The 16,542-nt window shown below is 48.4% G+C and overlaps 2 protein-coding genes across 2 annotated transcripts in view; both read right to left on the reverse strand.

The window, feature by feature from the left end:
- Positions 1-11,822, reverse strand: part of LOC119181935 (Na(+)/H(+) exchange regulatory cofactor NHE-RF2) — an 87,034-nt gene extending 75,212 nt beyond the window's left edge. The window contains exon 1 of the mRNA XM_037433181.2: positions 11,016-11,822. Within this exon, the coding sequence (XP_037289078.1) occupies positions 11,016-11,513 (498 nt within the window). The 5' untranslated portion in view covers positions 11,514-11,822. The remainder of the gene's footprint in view (positions 1-11,015) is intronic.
- LOC119167884 (uncharacterized) lies at positions 1,524-11,009 on the reverse strand. The gene is made up of 3 exons (XM_075875440.1): positions 6,155-11,009; positions 4,214-4,769; positions 1,524-3,891 (listed from the first exon to the last, which is right to left on the reverse strand). Exons 1-3 carry the CDS (start codon positions 6,250-6,252, stop codon positions 1,930-1,932), a joined length of 2,616 nt encoding a protein of 871 aa, XP_075731555.1. The 5' UTR covers positions 6,253-11,009; the 3' UTR covers positions 1,524-1,929.
- Positions 11,823-16,542: the final 4,720 nt, after the last annotated feature.

A 16,542-nucleotide genomic window follows, 5' to 3' on the forward strand; every position in this document is an offset into this window, starting at 1 on the left:
CCAGTATGACCTAAGCTTCCAAATTTTCAAAAAAAAAACAAAAAAACGGGTAGTTAGGCCAATCGCGTGCTAAGAAGTGCGGCCGCTGTGACTCACGGTGCCCAACACGTGCCGACTGCATAATCATTAGTTTTCCCCACTATACGTAGCGTAATTTATTTCATTAGAATTGAAACTTCAGCAGGCTAGTATGAATTCATGTTTTGGTTGATGCAGCGTTTATTTATGACGTTGCCGTACGCAAACCATCGGACTAGTCGACAAACTATGTTTATGACGAAAATGAAGCAATTACCTCTTGTGTGTCATATGAGCGAGACTCGCATATGCGTGGCCTGAATGGTCCAGGTGCGTTATTCCCTTGTCCAAGGAACGACTTCTCTATTCGCGTACGCTATTTCAACATCTTTTTTTTTTTCCTGTAAAGGTCGTGGCAATAACATGAAGAGTGATCGTTTCGCCCAAATCAGTTATTGACTGCAAGCTCGTAGATTCGAGGCCGTTACCTCAAGCTCTATAAACATCTCATGATAAAAACTGGGGCGGATTCACACAAACCTCCCAGGAGTGCAACAAGGGAGGGGAAGACTTATGGTACAGTGCATCTCCCATGCATCTTTCTACACAGCCGCTGCTTGTATTACTTCTATGTCGTACCCATTTCGAGTTCGTAAAGTGCATGCAAGGCAAAAACATGAGTACACAAATACAATAGTTGCAAAGGAGTTGAAGAAAAGGTCTTGTCGCACTGGATAAGGCTTTTGGATGCATGATTGGTCAATTCAAATAACTGTGTCGGCTAACATATCTTCAAGCAACGAGTCTTAGTGTTGTGTATATGCTATGCAATGAAGGGCTGTCATGCAGTAAGCAAGATTGAGTCAATACACGTTGTTGTGACAATTTATTTAGTACGAAACGAGCGTCGGCAGCACTTGGTTACAGCCACGAAGACACCTGAACATCACACACACAAAAAAGCCCGCAGAACTACAACGCATACATTCACAGAAATGTGAAATCGCACAAAGCAAAAGTACATATAATCACGATTTTCGGATGCGAACTTGTGACAGCAGAGAATGAAGGTGTATGTTTTATTATTATTTTCCGTTATCCTATATCACACACGAACTTTTTACAAAAGTTCATTGGCGCTTCTGTGGTCATGTCTCTCGGTCATTGCTGCTGCAGAACGCACGTGAATGGCTGATGACACACCCGACACAAAGAAGTGAATTGCTACCTCATAGCTTGTTCGAGAAAGAGTCTTTGCTATCGTCAAATCTGAGCCTGCATCTGCCATTCGATATATACAAGGTCGTTCTCCTAATGTGCAGTTCTTTAGAGCGAAGCTCTTACGCACATACTGCTGCGTTGAGCGGCGGCGCCTGTTGGCGTCGTCGGCGTAACCAGTAGAGCGAACAAGGACGAAAGAGAGCGAACGCGGAGTCTGCTGATGTCACTCGCCACTGGCCTCTAACCTCGCCTTCTTCCTCCGTCACGCTCGCTAGCCCCCCCCCCCCCCCCCCCCCCGTAGCAGCTCGCGCGCGTGCAGGGCTGGCACGTGCACTGCGGCTGGCTTCGCTTGTCGTAACGGGGCTCTCGGCATTTCGCTTGGTTCGCGGCGCCTGCAATGCACAAAGTGGTATGCGTAACGCTCAAGCACTGGCAATTTGCGTGGAAATATGTAAATAGCTACAACTGCAGATGGCCGAAACTACAGACGCACTTGGCGTTGCCCCAACACGAAAGTGCGCTCAAAATCACCATTAGATAGCATCGTCACAATTGGTGAATTTCTTGACAGTGCACGCGCCCAGCAGTCCTACGACTCAAGGCTGTGGAAAATGTCCGAGTCGCCACTCTGCTTTGCCTCCTTGTTCTTCATCGAAGCTCGTTTAGACTGCTGGTGTGACTCAATTGCTTTCACATTCCACTGTGGTCTGCGTATGGGCATGCTGCGCGTAGTATACGGGGATCTACAATTTCAGGTAACATGCAGTCTCTGTAAAATCTGATTAGTTGTGGAAGGATTCTGAATTTCCAAAAGTCATTATCTCTTTCGATCCGCTGTACGTGGATGCCCTTCGACGTGCAGACGACGAAGTGGCAGAAACTTCTTTTAGTGATATGCAGCTGGCCTTGCACTTGGTAGAAATAGTTATGAGAGCAGCTCAATTTGGGTGGTTCGTGTACTTGGCTCCTTTGATTGTACTTTTTAGCTGCCTCGGATGGCTCCATGTCCTTCGAAGTGAATGGGCACTTCACCTCCACGATACCGTCGCTCGCAATTAATCCGTCTGGCGACGCCGCCAAGAATCCGTACTCTGGGTAAACAAATAATCCGCAAGGTTGCACAGCAGTTTCCATTTCTTGCTCGTATAACCGGAGTGCAACACGCTCCTGTTGTCTTCCATGCTCAAGAGCGGCACTGGTGAAATTTTTTTTATAGAGCAGGGTCTTCACGAGCGTGTCACACGGTGTCCACTCCCTCCTTCGGCATACTGCATAGAAATTCGACGCCGTTAGGCGCATGTTTCTTTCAAAATGCCATGTAGGATTATCAGCCTGTCCTCGAGTAGCCTTCTCAATTTCCATCTGCTGTTTCTCATTCACCTGCAGGCTTGCTAAAACAGCCCGTTCTTTCTCGGCATATTGCTCTGGTGGCATGTCTGGCTGCTGGCAATTCGGACCATAATGAATCATTGAGTCGTTCACCGTAGACTCCTTGCGTTTATGCTGCTGGTGGCCATTTTCTTCAAACAGTTTTCTTCTGAGAGACTCTTTGTTTGCTTTCTGAGCCGTCTTCTTGCTTGCGTAGCGCTTCAAGACGGCTGCGGGGCTCTTGCAGGTTACAGCCTTGGATGTGGTGCAGTGCCACTGTGGCCCCAGCTGAAAGCTGAGCCCAGCTCCATAACAGCGGTGTTCATAAGAGCCCTTTTGACATCTGTTGATCTGTTTACCACCAGATAGTTTGGCTACCAGTGCCATGACTGCCTCGGCAAGATTACTTGTATCATCTGTCACAAGACGGTCAGCTTTTTCGGCAATTATATTGGCAGCGGTAACTATTTTCATTTGTAGCACCTTAGGCATGCCATCATAAATGTTGTCACCTTTGGTGCCATCACAGAAGTAGTCTTTGCAACTGTCGTGGCAACCAAAAACATGTTTTGGGCCATTTATTAGGTCACCCGCAAGCTGGCGCGTAAGGTCGGCTTTCTGGGCACGCTGCTTTTGTGCAGTGCCCTGTACATCTCTAAGAATGTTTGCGTAGTGCTTTATGGCCTTCCGTGCACCATTCTTTAACCGCTTAATCCTAGGGCCACTTAGGAAAGCTGAACTGCCCTTTGTTTCTTTGGCTATGCCATAGAGCCGAGTGGTGTAACATTTCACAACATGGTTTGCACATTCCCTCTTTTTTACAAAGCGCCCGTACTCCACTTTCGTGAGTATCTGATGTAAAACGGACGAATCCCCGTCTCCTATGAATGTCCGGTATTCCACACCATGCATTTCCACGCTTCTCTGGAAGCCTTCAACGATAATATCCGACTCCATTGCCCCTGAGCTTTGGTTCCAATTCTTGTAGCACACATGGTCTTTCTTGCCCTTTCCCGTCCTAGAATAGTGCTCACAGGTACTGCACAGCTTGTTTCGTACTCCTAGGTAGAGGAGCTTCTTCGTGCGTTCTCCTATAATCACAGCGACACCAGAGTTGGCGGAATACCGGTGTCCATGACTGCGGTGTGACCACCCACCATAGACAATCACTGTAATATAGGGGGGTATGCCATCCTCACAGAAAGCCCCAGCTTCTTCCGCGAGTTTTTTTTTTTCTTCTTTTCCGGCTTTTATCATTTGGTCAAAAAGGACGGTTTTCCAGCACTGCAACAAAACAAAAATTATAGCAGATTACAACGTCGAAATTGTTTTCACAATAGCGATGCCGCACTTTGTAATTGCGTCAATGCGGGAGTGAGCTCCTAGACAGGACGATTACTGGCTCACTTGTAATCCTGACATCTCACGATCAATCGTTTCATTGTATACGACGAAATGTTGCAGAGAAATTCTCATCGTGCCGTACTCCCGTTCAAAACGCTTGCCATGCACGTGCCATTGTCACTTCACGTGAATTTTACTAAAAATAAAGCACATCCTTCATCGTCTTCAGAAAGAGAATATAAATATTTATCAGCTTATTTACCTTTCCCAGGGACTCCTCCCGGCGTAGAAAAGCCCCTTTGCTCATAGCAGAAATTTCCATGACTGCCATTTCTTCCTCGAACTGCGAGTGGCCCGATCCGATACTCATGAATGCCCAAACAGCAGCATCATTGACTCCTACGTTTGCTTTGTCAGTGAGGGACGTTGGTTCTGTGACGGGGTCAGTCGTCAAGTTTCTGATTTCCTGACATTCACTGCAGGTAAAAGTGAGCTCCGACCAGAGCCCCACTCTCCGTTCTTTCACGAGTGCAAAACGTCCAGTCAGCTTAGGACAGCTGTGGTCGTCGAGACTACGAACAGCGTTCACGAAATGGGCCAGCGACACAACTCGTCTTCCGGTGATGATCGGCTCCTCTGGCTGAGTTGTGACGCTTGTCTCCAGACTCAGGCCCGGCAGCGACTCCTCGACGATGCCGAAATTGTCCCAGTATTCAGACGTTGCGTCATCCTCTCTGGCAAAACCACTGTCGTCCAAGCATGGCGTACAGGCGGCGCTTTGGCGTTGCTCTCTGTTGCTCTCCGGCGAATTCGCCTTCCTGAAAATTTTACAGGAAAGTACATCATGTGGTTAGTGAGCTAGCACCAGATGCACAGGGATCGTAGCAACTACACTTCCAAAGCTGGCATGAATAATAAGCTGGTGTGGTGAGGGACCGATGCAAAACTCAAAATAAAAGGGCGAGTCCTTTTCTCAGTCGGGATAATTACTGAAAAGAATTTCTCCCGGCAGTCGTCTACTATGGGTTGCTTGAATGTCGATAAAAGGCAAGATAGATGATACAGGTGTTTGGGCTGCCTTCCTTGAACCTAATCAATCAATCAATCAATCAATATATCAATATATAAATTAAATAGTTTTGTTTCCAAAAAAGCATATTTACGGTAGAAAAGGGTGGCCGGGATAAAATATGAACCATTACGGATTGACAAGTGCGTCATAGCGTTTTGAGAGGATGGTTGGGCGGATAGGGCATGTGACACGCTGTGTGCGCGCGTGTCCATGCGCTGTGGGATAAGCGCTCGTGTGTACAGAATCATTTGATTGGGTGCATCTCGCATCTTTTTTTTTTTTTACTTTGAGCACAGTCTAGCTTTTATAGAACACTTTCTCAGTTACAGTGCTCAGCTCTCAAGCACGCCGCGTGCTTGCGAAAAAAGCAGCATCAGACAAAAATGCCGGGCTTTGCCACCACTGCTCAATGTTCCGCCCGCAAATATGCTGTTCGATCGGACAAGTGCAGGTCAGAAAGATAGACGGAGCACAAGGTCACGACAAATAAAAGGCGCCCAAGCAGATAAACACGCAAGCAGGAGCGTTGTGACGTACACACAGCGTGCTGTAGGTCCTGATTCGCCCAGACCTCTCGTCACAGCGCTAAGAAGCACCTACCCTTAGCCTTTTGATACACGGCAGCGACATTTCAGATACACAAAAAAACAAGGTTTTTTATAGACACCACACGTCCGCAGATCTTAGCACTTTCTTCTCACGGGCGCGCATTATCTAGGAGTGACTGCGTGTCCAGCGTCCTGTACACGCACCTATAGGCGCTGCAGCGACAAAGTACGGGATATAGCATTGGACAGTTTTGTTCACCTGAAGCCGTAAAACAGAAGTTCTAACGAATTTGTCTTTGTACATATATAGCCGCCAAAACTAACATGCCAACATAAAATAGAGTAAGGTATAGCAGTGTAGCTGGCAACGTAAAGCTGATCATAGAAAGAATGTCGCCCACAACGTGACAATTTGCCTTCTGCTTCCTTCCTTCCTTTACGGAGCCCACATTGCGTCTGGGGTACAAAACGAGCTCGCCACCGTATCAAGAATAGGCTTCTATAATGTTTTTTTTTTCTTTTTGCTGCTGTAGCTTCGCGCTTTTATTATCAAAAGAAACCACAGTAATCGAAATGGTCTTACCTTGAATGGTGTGAAAATGCAGCTGCTGCCCGTGCTCGACATGCCGCGATGGCGGCTCTCTTCCTCTTCCGTGAAGCTCTATCCTTATGATTTGTCATGACTCATGTGAAGCCCGGCAAGGCACTTGTGCTGCAGGTACTCCCACACGCACTCGCAGCGCACGCTAAGCTAACTCTAAAGAAGCCCTCTACGCGAGCAGTGGACACCAGAGGATGCGGCAGAAATGCGTTCTATCTCTAGTGTCTCACGCTACTACAGCACTGTCACCTTCCGTGCTGAGCATGCATTTTTGTGTCCGTCCTTATCCTCACTCAGTCCGCCTCCCCCCTCGTCATGCTGCCTCGCACCTTCAGGCTAGCATAGTGGCTGTTATTCCAAATCTCCTGCCCTCGTGCGAGGCCATCTAGACTATTCAGATGTTAGTGGTGTCGCCTCGGACACCCCTTCTTGGTACCTGGTAAAACGCGTTCCTCGCTCACTATTGACGGGGGACTAGCTAGAGGGGAAAGGCGCGTCGCGTTCGCACAAATGTTCACTGATAGGCGCGTGGCTAATTTACTTATACGTACGTGGCTTTGGAAGTCTTCCTAGTTAGGAAGCACATGGTGGCAGCCACCGGCTGTGTGTGAGAGAGGGTCGGGAGAGGAGGCAGTTGTCGTTGCTTAGGTAAAAAAGAAAAATTTAGTGGACTTTAGTCCCGAGAAGCTCTTGCTTTCTGTTCTCGCAGATGTCTTGTAGTGTGCGAGAAGTGCACACAAGACCAACACGACGAGTGGTCGGCGTTCCTTTGTCGTGAAAAGTACTCTGGGTCGACTTACCCCTCGAAATCCAGATTTGCCTGGCGCATTTGTGGGATACATCTTTCTAGCGCATTACCCCCGTTTACATGGTCGTGATGCGCCAGTTGTCGTGCCGGCTTACGGCAAACTGTCGACGCCCGGCTATACGCAAACGTGCTTTCTTATCGAGGAAAGAGGAACTGGACCCCACTCCCAACAACCGTGGAGACGGCGTGCCGGCCTCTTGTTGAATGAAGTTAGTCGCCCCAGCTGGCAGCCAACTGACTGGCAGTTGCTTCGAGCTGTCAGGCTGTAATCAATTTTACACGAATGCCAGAGTAGCCCATCGACTTTGCAAGCGCGTTTCGGAAAGGTGATGCGACGCCGTTTGCAGGACCTCTCGTCTTCTGTACGCCGCAGCTACCATGTGGTGTCTGATTACAGCGAGCGAGTATCAGATTACAGCGACTTGTAGCTGGGCGAGTTGGTTTATGTAAAAGAACTAAAAAAAATAACTCATTAGCTTAGTCGTGCCTCGAGCACGGGAAACAGAAATTCGCACAATTTTCTGCGTCATCAACCACTATATAAATAGGTACATATTAGCGCGAGCAAAATAACAATGACTTGAGAAAGGAGTGGCGGGAGGCAGGAATATCTCAGCTCCCGACATTTCTGCTTCGTCCCACTTCTTTCTCGAACGTACGTTTTTTGTTTTCTTGAGCTAATATTAATAAATTCCTTATAGCGAAAGAGGGACGCACGAAGTTCGCACAACGGGGGGCCACCATTCCCCTCATCGTGATTTACGGCCCGTGAATCGACCGGCACTCGCAAAACTGCCCATTTCCTACGCATTAGTGCAATGCGCCTTCCATTGCTTACATGAATGCGAAGCGCATGTTTCGCACTCATGTAAACGTGTTTTATGCACACCGATGTCACCACACTTTCTTATAAACTTATCCCTTTCAGAAACGTTTCTGTTCTTTTTGAGCTACTAGGCGTAAGTCCAAGATCGGCTATTTCTACTCGTCAGCCTTATGACTCACGCTAACGAGTCAAGGAGCTGCTATCTTGACGCATTGACAGTTCTCCGCACAGCAGACTTCCTAATGACGAATTGTCAGCAGGTGCCGCATGTCCTTGACATTTTTCTCTATTGTTTTTCTCCCCTTCCCCCTCCCCGTGTAGGGTATCATATAAGCCTTTCCTTTGCCTTTCTCTCTCTCTCTCTCTCCTTCAGGCGAAAGCGTCGGCAGGGTGCCTTGTCGCATGGTGTTGTACACTGGCACCGAAGAAAACCAACAAGTTTTCAGTGCACAGGAAATGTAGATGGGCTTCACCACTGCCGCTCCCCCACCAGACCTGCTCAGTGGGAGCATAGTCAAAAGTTATCCGCCTTTCTGCCTCCCTGAAGGACCTCACTTGTCGCGGGTGCTTCAAAGCAGAAAAAAACAAGAGCCCTGGTGCCTCATTGCTGTCCCCGCACCGAAGTACTTTCTTACACCACGCCGTGCATTCAGCAAATTTCATGCCACTTCGCTTCGTTGTTACTGGCTGAAAAATCTGCAAGATTTTCAGGCAGTAGCATGATTTTAGCCAGTTTATGCAGTGAGCAACGGAATAAATATTGCTCGGTTTTGTGGTTTATTGAAACCGATGACGGATATTCACAGCTGACTTCGAGGGAAGAGTTTGCAAGCGCCCGCGTCCCCTTAGAGCGAGTTTGCAGTGATTATGAGGAACGCCGTCATGGGGTACTCCAGAACATTGGTGTTCGCGCATTTCGGCGCTATGGAAATGTGCGCTTGTCGTATATAAAGGCGGAAAGCGAACACGCGTCCTCAACTCCTGCCGCACCGTAGTTTTCCCCAAAGTAAATAAATGAAATAAACACGCAGAAAGTACAAAACAGACTTCATCTCATTCCTGTAGGTGTGCCTCGTTTCGTGTTTGTGCTGTTTGTTGTGATGGGTTCATACGAACAAGCGCAGCACGTCTGAAGCTCCGTATATTTCACGGTAAAAAAAAAAAAGATATTCACAAATACCTTACTCACGCACGTCTGCTCAGTTCGCTCGTATCGCTCGTTTGTCGTTCGTTTTTCTGCTTTCTTCTGACTGTCGTGGCACAGCCCTCGCTTTTCGCTTTAGTCCGTGGGGGGTGAGGAGGGCGACAAAGACGTGCACACATAAAAGAGGGACTTTCCATGAATTCGGCCTTTCTTTTCCCGTGAAGACGCTCACCCCACCCTCTCGGAGGATACTGCCGACCTGTTTTCACGCTCTCCCGCGGTACCGCGCAGCCTTATGAGACTCTGAGGGGAGGAAGGCTTACAGATGACGGTGCATGGTTTGAAGTTAGAAAAAACGTTTCCTCCTGAGGCAAAATGTTTTTGCACGCCGCATTCGGGGAGACAGGGAACCTTCAAATTCAGCGCTTTCCTTATTTTTGTTTAGGTGGCGCTAGGGGAAGATTTTCGTTGTAGTGATAGGAATAATGTAGATTTCTCAATATTCCTGCAGCTGTTGTGTGCGATTCGTGTGCATAAGTATACCAGGAGACCGTAACTGTTATAGTTTAGGCTATGCATGCTTAGATTTCATTGCTATTTCAAGATAACAACGACTTTGTTGATGTTTACGGCACGATAAATTAAGACAATTCGCGAGCTTTGTTTCGCATTTCTGCTTACTTTATTGAAAAACGCTACGTTGAGGAAATAGATCAGGGGTTCTAGTTTATCTACGTGCAAATTCAGCAAACGAACTTCAGTAGTTCTCCGCAAAAATGGGCCACGGTAGGTCTATCTAATGAGAATATTGCCCAATTTAGATCAATATAATTAAAAAGTGAGCGGGCGTACATAAATAAAATTGAGCACTCAAACGGAAAATGACATCCTCTATATACACCCTGAAAATGAATTTTCTCTAGCGAATAGGTGCCGGATAGTTCGCATCGACATTTACTAAATTTGGCTCTTTTCAAAAGCTAATCAGCAATACAGTAAAAGTGCTAGAATAATTTGCTACGTTGAGGAAATAGATAAATATGTCTTAAATGTTCTGCGCAAAGAACAGTGCTGTAACTGCAGCAGATTTTTCAGAAAGTGGTCACTGCTGACACACAGTCAGACCAAACCATGTAACTAGCGCTTATTCTTGGCTCTCCCTACCAAAATGCTAAAAGCTTACTTATTTTTAATAGATATGTTTGAAATGTACAAAAATTAAGCTTTTCAATGACACATAAACCAACTATATAAGACAAGAAGAACAGCCGCCACGTCAGTTGGAAAAGTGACAAAAACGATGTGCTCGTGCCGCCGGAGTGAGACCGCCGCCTTAAACACAGTTCTCAGAATTGGTGAACTATACGAAGAACTTGTAAAAAAGGTCGACGCAGACGGCATCACGTATCCGCTATCAACGTAACGACACTATACTGTAAGAGTCATCGCATCACCGTCGAAACTACCAGATCTGCTTTCAAAAGCACGAGACCCCTTCGCCGTTCTTTAACTGTAAATTTCTTCGTGACAAAGCGCGCGCGCGAAATTAATTTCTCGCGCGTCATCTATCTACTAAGCCTGTAGTAATGACGCGGTGCCTGCGCAACCGGTTGCACCCGATTGGAGGTTCACAAGAGTGAAGGCTTTTTAAAAAGCCCGACGCGAAACTAGAATTACCAACAGCTGCTCCGCTCTCGTACACGTCGTAGCTATGCGTAAAAAGAATGCGGCGTTTCAGTTCACACATGTTTCAATGCGGCGCGCAACAGGTGGCATCCGATGTTCTGAAGATCTTTAGCTGGGTCTCTGCTTCCAACGATAAATCGCCACTTCAATCGCTGTGCCTCAACTCAGATTTAGCAGACGAGCGCGTCCTCTACGGGTGGTAATATTTGTGAACATATAACACACAACTGGCTCTAAACGCGATTGTGAGTTCAACAATCATTAGGAGATGGCGCGACAATCACGAAATTCCAAGCGGAAGTTCAAGTGTTTTAACGTTGTATAAACGAAGAAATAATGAAACTTTCGTTACTGAACTTTCGGAAGGCGTCTACGTTACCTTGGCAGACGGAAGCGATGCACTCGGCTGCTGCTCCTCGGTCGCCGTCTCTGAAGCAGCGTGGTGTCCGTTGGCCTGCGGCTGCACGCCACCGTCGACGACATCGTCGCTGTCGTCACCGGTGGTGGGAGTCCGAATGTAGCGCACGTTATCCTGCGTAGAGCGGGGCACCAGCTTGTGCTCGGTGTACCATGCGTCCGTCGCGCTATCCACCACGAGCAGGCGCGTCTCGTTCGGCACAGCCCGGATCCTTTCTACGACTTGCTTGTGGCTCTCGCTGGCGATGTTGACGCCGTTAACCTCGACAATGCGGTCACCTTCCAACATACCGGCCAGCTCGGCTGGACTGCCGCTGTCCACTTTGCCGATGAACTGGCCCGGCCTCGACTTCTCGGCGTGCAGGTTGAACCCATATCCGTCGAACGTGGAGATCTTGATCAGGTGGCAGAGCCTGGGTGCCGGCGCTTCAGCCGGCAACGCGTCCGGTGTCGTAGACATTCTGATTGTGGGCTTCTTTCGCGGGCACTCACTCAGTCGGTAGACGCTGCTCCCTACGCTAAACTACTGCAGCCGTAACGCTCTTTTCCCGCCGGATACGGCAAGTGCATCGGGTGCACGGAGAAACCACACCGCCGAGCGCAGAAACCGACCCTATCGTTAGAGTGGAAACGAAATCTACGTACTGCCGCTGTTGTCTCGTGCGAGTAGTTTAGAGGTACCGCCCACACCAACTGCTACACTCCGTCGGCGGCGTCAACAGGCTACAGGTGCGAGGAAAAAAAGTACCGCGCCGGCGGCGTCAGAGAGGGAAAAAAAAGACACGCGGCCCTCTAGTGCGCGGAATGTGAAACGCGAGAATCAGGATAATCCAGAACGCCGGCCGAAATTTGCACAGTAGGCAGGTGCGAGACGTATTGAAGAACTACAGGAAAGCATGTTACGATTGTCAATCAGTGCTGTCTATTTCTGTTGCGTAGTACTTCGTAGACTGCGTTCCTGCATTAAGATTTCACACGCATTCATGTTGCGCCTGGTACTGCCGCAAAAAAAGTGGGCGTTTCCACGCACGGGAGCGGTGAAGCACGTCCACGTTAAAATTTTCATTTCCCCCAACACTGTCTTACGTGCCGAAATAAAAATGCCTTGGCATACACTTATGCGTCCACTTTCGCGTATGGTTGCTCTGCTTGAGCGGCCGTGCGTACGGTGTTCTACCGTGCGTGAGCTCACCTTCGCATCAGCCTTCCCGGGCTTTCTTTTTTTTTTTTTTTCGGAGAACTGTATTTTTGCAACGGTTGCTGGGACAGCTGGCGCGTGACTAGGACATTTAAACGCAGGTGCGTACGCGGTGTGCAACACGTCACTTATTTTCCCACCGGCGAGCTGGACCATACAACGAGGTAAAATACAAGGTGTCCGCCGGGGCCACCGTTATCTGCGCCGCGGAAAATCTGCGCAGCGCGTTGTTGAATGCCAGAGATTGCGTCAGCCACGGTGGCTGTGAATCTACGAAAGTGCATGGCGTTTCAAAGACAGAGAATGCTAAAGTAGAATTGAGGCTGGACCACTGTTCAACCGTCCACCTCGGTGGAACAGTGGCTACGGTGCTCGCCTGCTGACCCGAAGGTCACGCGTTCGATCCTGTACGATTTCCGGAGCCCTCCACTAGACGGCGTCTCTCGTGGTGATATCGGGGGTTTTTTTAACGTAAAACCCCCGATATTATTACACGGCCGGACTAGACAGCACCTGCGCGCTCCCTGCAACAAGTACACAGGTGCAGTCTAGCCCGGCCGCGACTATTATTATGCTGTTCAACAGTTGCTCACACCACTGAGAAAGCGTGACACGTGGTGGGAGTGGCTTTTGACATTTGTCGGTAGGGAACTTTTCGTTTTGCCTTTACGTACATAAAGCGACAGGGTATGTTGCCCAGATGAACTTGTGTTGTACAGAACTCTCAACACGTCTTCTATACTACGTTGGGAAGCGTTCTTTGTCCGCCCCGACGGCGCACTGTCACATGGTCGGCTGGCTTAACCCGAGAACGGCGATTTCGATCCTGGTCACAGCTGTTGCATTCCCATTAAAGGTGGAATGCTAGAGGGCCCGCTTAGTGTAGGCCCGTGTGCTCAGATATGGGAGCATGTCAAAGAACCACAGGTAAACGAAATTTTTAGGAGCCCTCCACTACGGCGTCCCTCATAATCATATCGTGGTTTTGGGACGTTAAACCTTCCATATCAATCAATCAGGGGGCCCGCTTAGAGTTTAATGTCAGAGCGTGTTACACTGGATGATGAACACTGGATGGTATAATGATTCATAATTGTTGTGGTTTTAGATCCCCGAACCACGATATCATTATTACAGAATGCCATAGTGGAGGGTTCCGGAAATTTGGAAAACCTGTTTTTTTGTTGTTTTTTTTAACGTGCGTGTCAGTCCAATCACACGGGCCTCTAGCATATTGTCTCCATCGAAATGCGGCCGGGATTCGATCCCACGACTTTTGGGTCATCAGTAAAGCACCATCGTATAGGCCGGCTGAAAAATGCGGAGCTCATTCAGTCACACCCGTCAAATACACTTCACCCACAGAGCTCACTTAGCTCCACCGAGGTTTTCCCCAACCGGACTCAGACTCAGTGAAATTCTTTTCAATCGGACTGAAAGTAACCAAGATACTGCCAACTCGGACCGACTCAGACTCGCGGCTCGATCTGACGATGACTGAGCCTGAGAGAGGCGACGCGTGTATGATTTTGCCCACCTACGCTAACCTATGCATAACCATTAATTGAACTACCACGATGGGCCAGCCCCAATCAGCCCAAATTTGCGGAGGCCTCCAAATATGTCCCTAGCGAAATTCTCAACTGAGGTTTATTTATTGGTCTATTAGGAAATCGCTATTGATCGATATTGATATGTGGGGTTTAACCCCACAAAACCACCATATGATTACGAGAGACGCCGTAGTGGAGGGCTCCGGAAATTTCGACCACCTGGGGTTCTTTAACGTGCACCCAAATCTGAGCACACGGGCCTACAGCATTTCCGCCTCCAATACAAATGAAGCCGTCGTAGCCGGGATTCGATCGCGTGACCTGCGGGTCAGCAGCCGAGAGAAAATCGCTATTGGTTCTATAGGAAGTGTATTAGAGCTGTATTGGGTGTGTAATAATTCTGTTGTCACAAATAGGAACCAATATACGCATATAATTGTTTTTTTTATTGGGCAATTGATTGTGAGTTGCATTGGTCAAATAGTTGTCACGAAAAGGGACCAACGGCAACACGTATTGGTCAATTAGTCCGATACGCCGCGCTTGCGCGCGTTTGTGTGCGTGTAATAAAACATATTAATAAGTATAGAGTTAGCGGTTGAAAGGCGCACTAGGGGCCGGATTTCGCTATCGCGTTCAACTCTGAAGGGCGAAGCTTAGGGTTCCCCCAATTTTTATCATAGAGGATTACGTGTCCTCGTCTTCGTGCCAAACGTACGTTTCGTCGCTGCGTGAAAGGAAGCGCAATCGGTTGCAGCGCCAATCGTTAGAAGGAAGTCGGGGTGCGATAACAATGGAGGCAATCGCTGCGGCTCCTAAATCATCCTGGTGCTCCCTCGAGATGACTTTGCCTCCGTCCGCGAAGAGCACGTGATGGCTGTTGGGAGTGGAAGCCGCGATAAACCGAGAGAACAAATACACGTCACGCATCTACTCTAAGGGTGCACCGCATAGACGAGATTTGGAACACGGTATGTCAAACACGTGTTTGTTATTCAACCGGGACAACTCATTTTACAGCAGCGTGCGGCACCCAAAAGTTTCTCGGAGCCGTCAGAGGAAAATAGCAAACTCGTTGCCGACGAGCGATTCGCCGAGTATGATAAAATTTAGGCTTTATTGCAAGCGCCCGCAATCTGAAACCATGCCCGTTTCACCACCTGATGAGCTAGCAGTGCGCAAATCTTTTAAATGAATTCACAGTGTGTCGTATGCATCCTCGTTATCGTTCACCTTCTACTGTGGCTCATACTCACCGTGAGGATTGACCAAGAATTCTCATAAGACGACTTGAACGTCAAAGCCGTCTTTTTTTCCCCTTTTCTTTGGATGTATTGATCCTAGATGTATTAAGCCAATCAGGGAAGCACCGTAACTATGGGGCCAATCCAAGTTGACTAATGGTTAAATTTGCATTGGCTGAATTTGACAGTGTCTAAAACACATTGCCACTTGACATGGCCTTCACCAAACAGTCAGCCTTGCGCGAGTCTATGCCCGCGAATTTGCCGACTTAACCACGCAGTCTAATCCTCTGCCTTCATCGGCTGTGCTTCTCATGCTTCGGCGAATTCTGTTGCTCTTAAATAGAACACCAGTTACCCGCATACTCGGTTAATTGCGTGGCATTGCCTATCTTCACTTCTTTCTCTTGGTGCCACAGAAACACAGCAAGGCCGAGATCGAACAACGTACTGTTTTGTATTCATGAAGAGAAATAGAGAGGAGCTTAGTTCAAGGAAAAGGGGTATCTACGAGCTCATATTGCTGGTGCCCTACGTCTAGGGCTCCACTGGCCTAAGTTAATACCGTGAGCTGCACTCCGGGGTCCAAGCTGGCAAGTTGTGGCTCCAGTTGGCAGCAATTGGTTAGTTAGGTGTGTACTCGTGTTACACTGCGGCGCTGGCGAGGAGTCCTGGCGGCACTTCATGGCCAGTGCTACCATTGCACCCCCCCTCCCAACGCCCAAGCACTGATCCATAATAGGTGTTAAAGGTTCGCTGAGAAAATTGGCTAAGTCGCTTGGTTTACGATCGTTCCACCCAGGGACGTAGCCGGGGGGGGGGGGGGGGGGGTGGCACAGCGGGTCCGTACACTCCCCCCCTCCCCAAATTCTTTTTTCGTCACGGCATATAGAGGTAACAAAATTACCATATCGAGGGGGTGCCCCCCACCCCCGCAAAAAATTTCTGGCTTCGCACCTGCTCCACCACGAGATGTATAGTAGAATTGGTCTACCACCGCACCACGGACACACGGCCGGGTAGAACATCGCATGTATACCGCGTGCAATTTCAGTAGATGCGGGAATACGACCGTCTGAATATCTCGAATATCGGTGGCCCGTCTTTCGCTTTGAAAAAAGTCTGTGAGACGTCCCATGTGATTTCTGTCGCGTGAAGCGCTGGTGAAAGAAATCAATATTTCGTTGCTTACCCAGAGAAATGGGATTGGAGGGGATATATCACGACAGTACATTTCGGCAATACATTTCGCCCCTTCGTCGACCAACGTCAGCCTCACCGTTAAAGGGATGCTGAACAAATTTCTGCCGCCAAGATTTTCAGCCAAATCGAAAGATTGGACCCTGAAATCGATAGAGGCAACCTTCGTTTCAGGCGGTAACTATGGTAAAATAATTAATTTAGCGCGTTTTTTCACAAACTTCTGCTTCTAACGGCAGCGCCGTGAACTAGAGAGAAGGTGACATCACACATAGCCGAAACGGGCAAAAAAAA

This window comes from Rhipicephalus microplus, chromosome 10 (genome assembly GCF_043290135.1).
Source record: "Rhipicephalus microplus isolate Deutch F79 chromosome 10, USDA_Rmic, whole genome shotgun sequence".
NCBI classification, from domain to species: domain Eukaryota; kingdom Metazoa; phylum Arthropoda; class Arachnida; order Ixodida; family Ixodidae; genus Rhipicephalus; species Rhipicephalus microplus.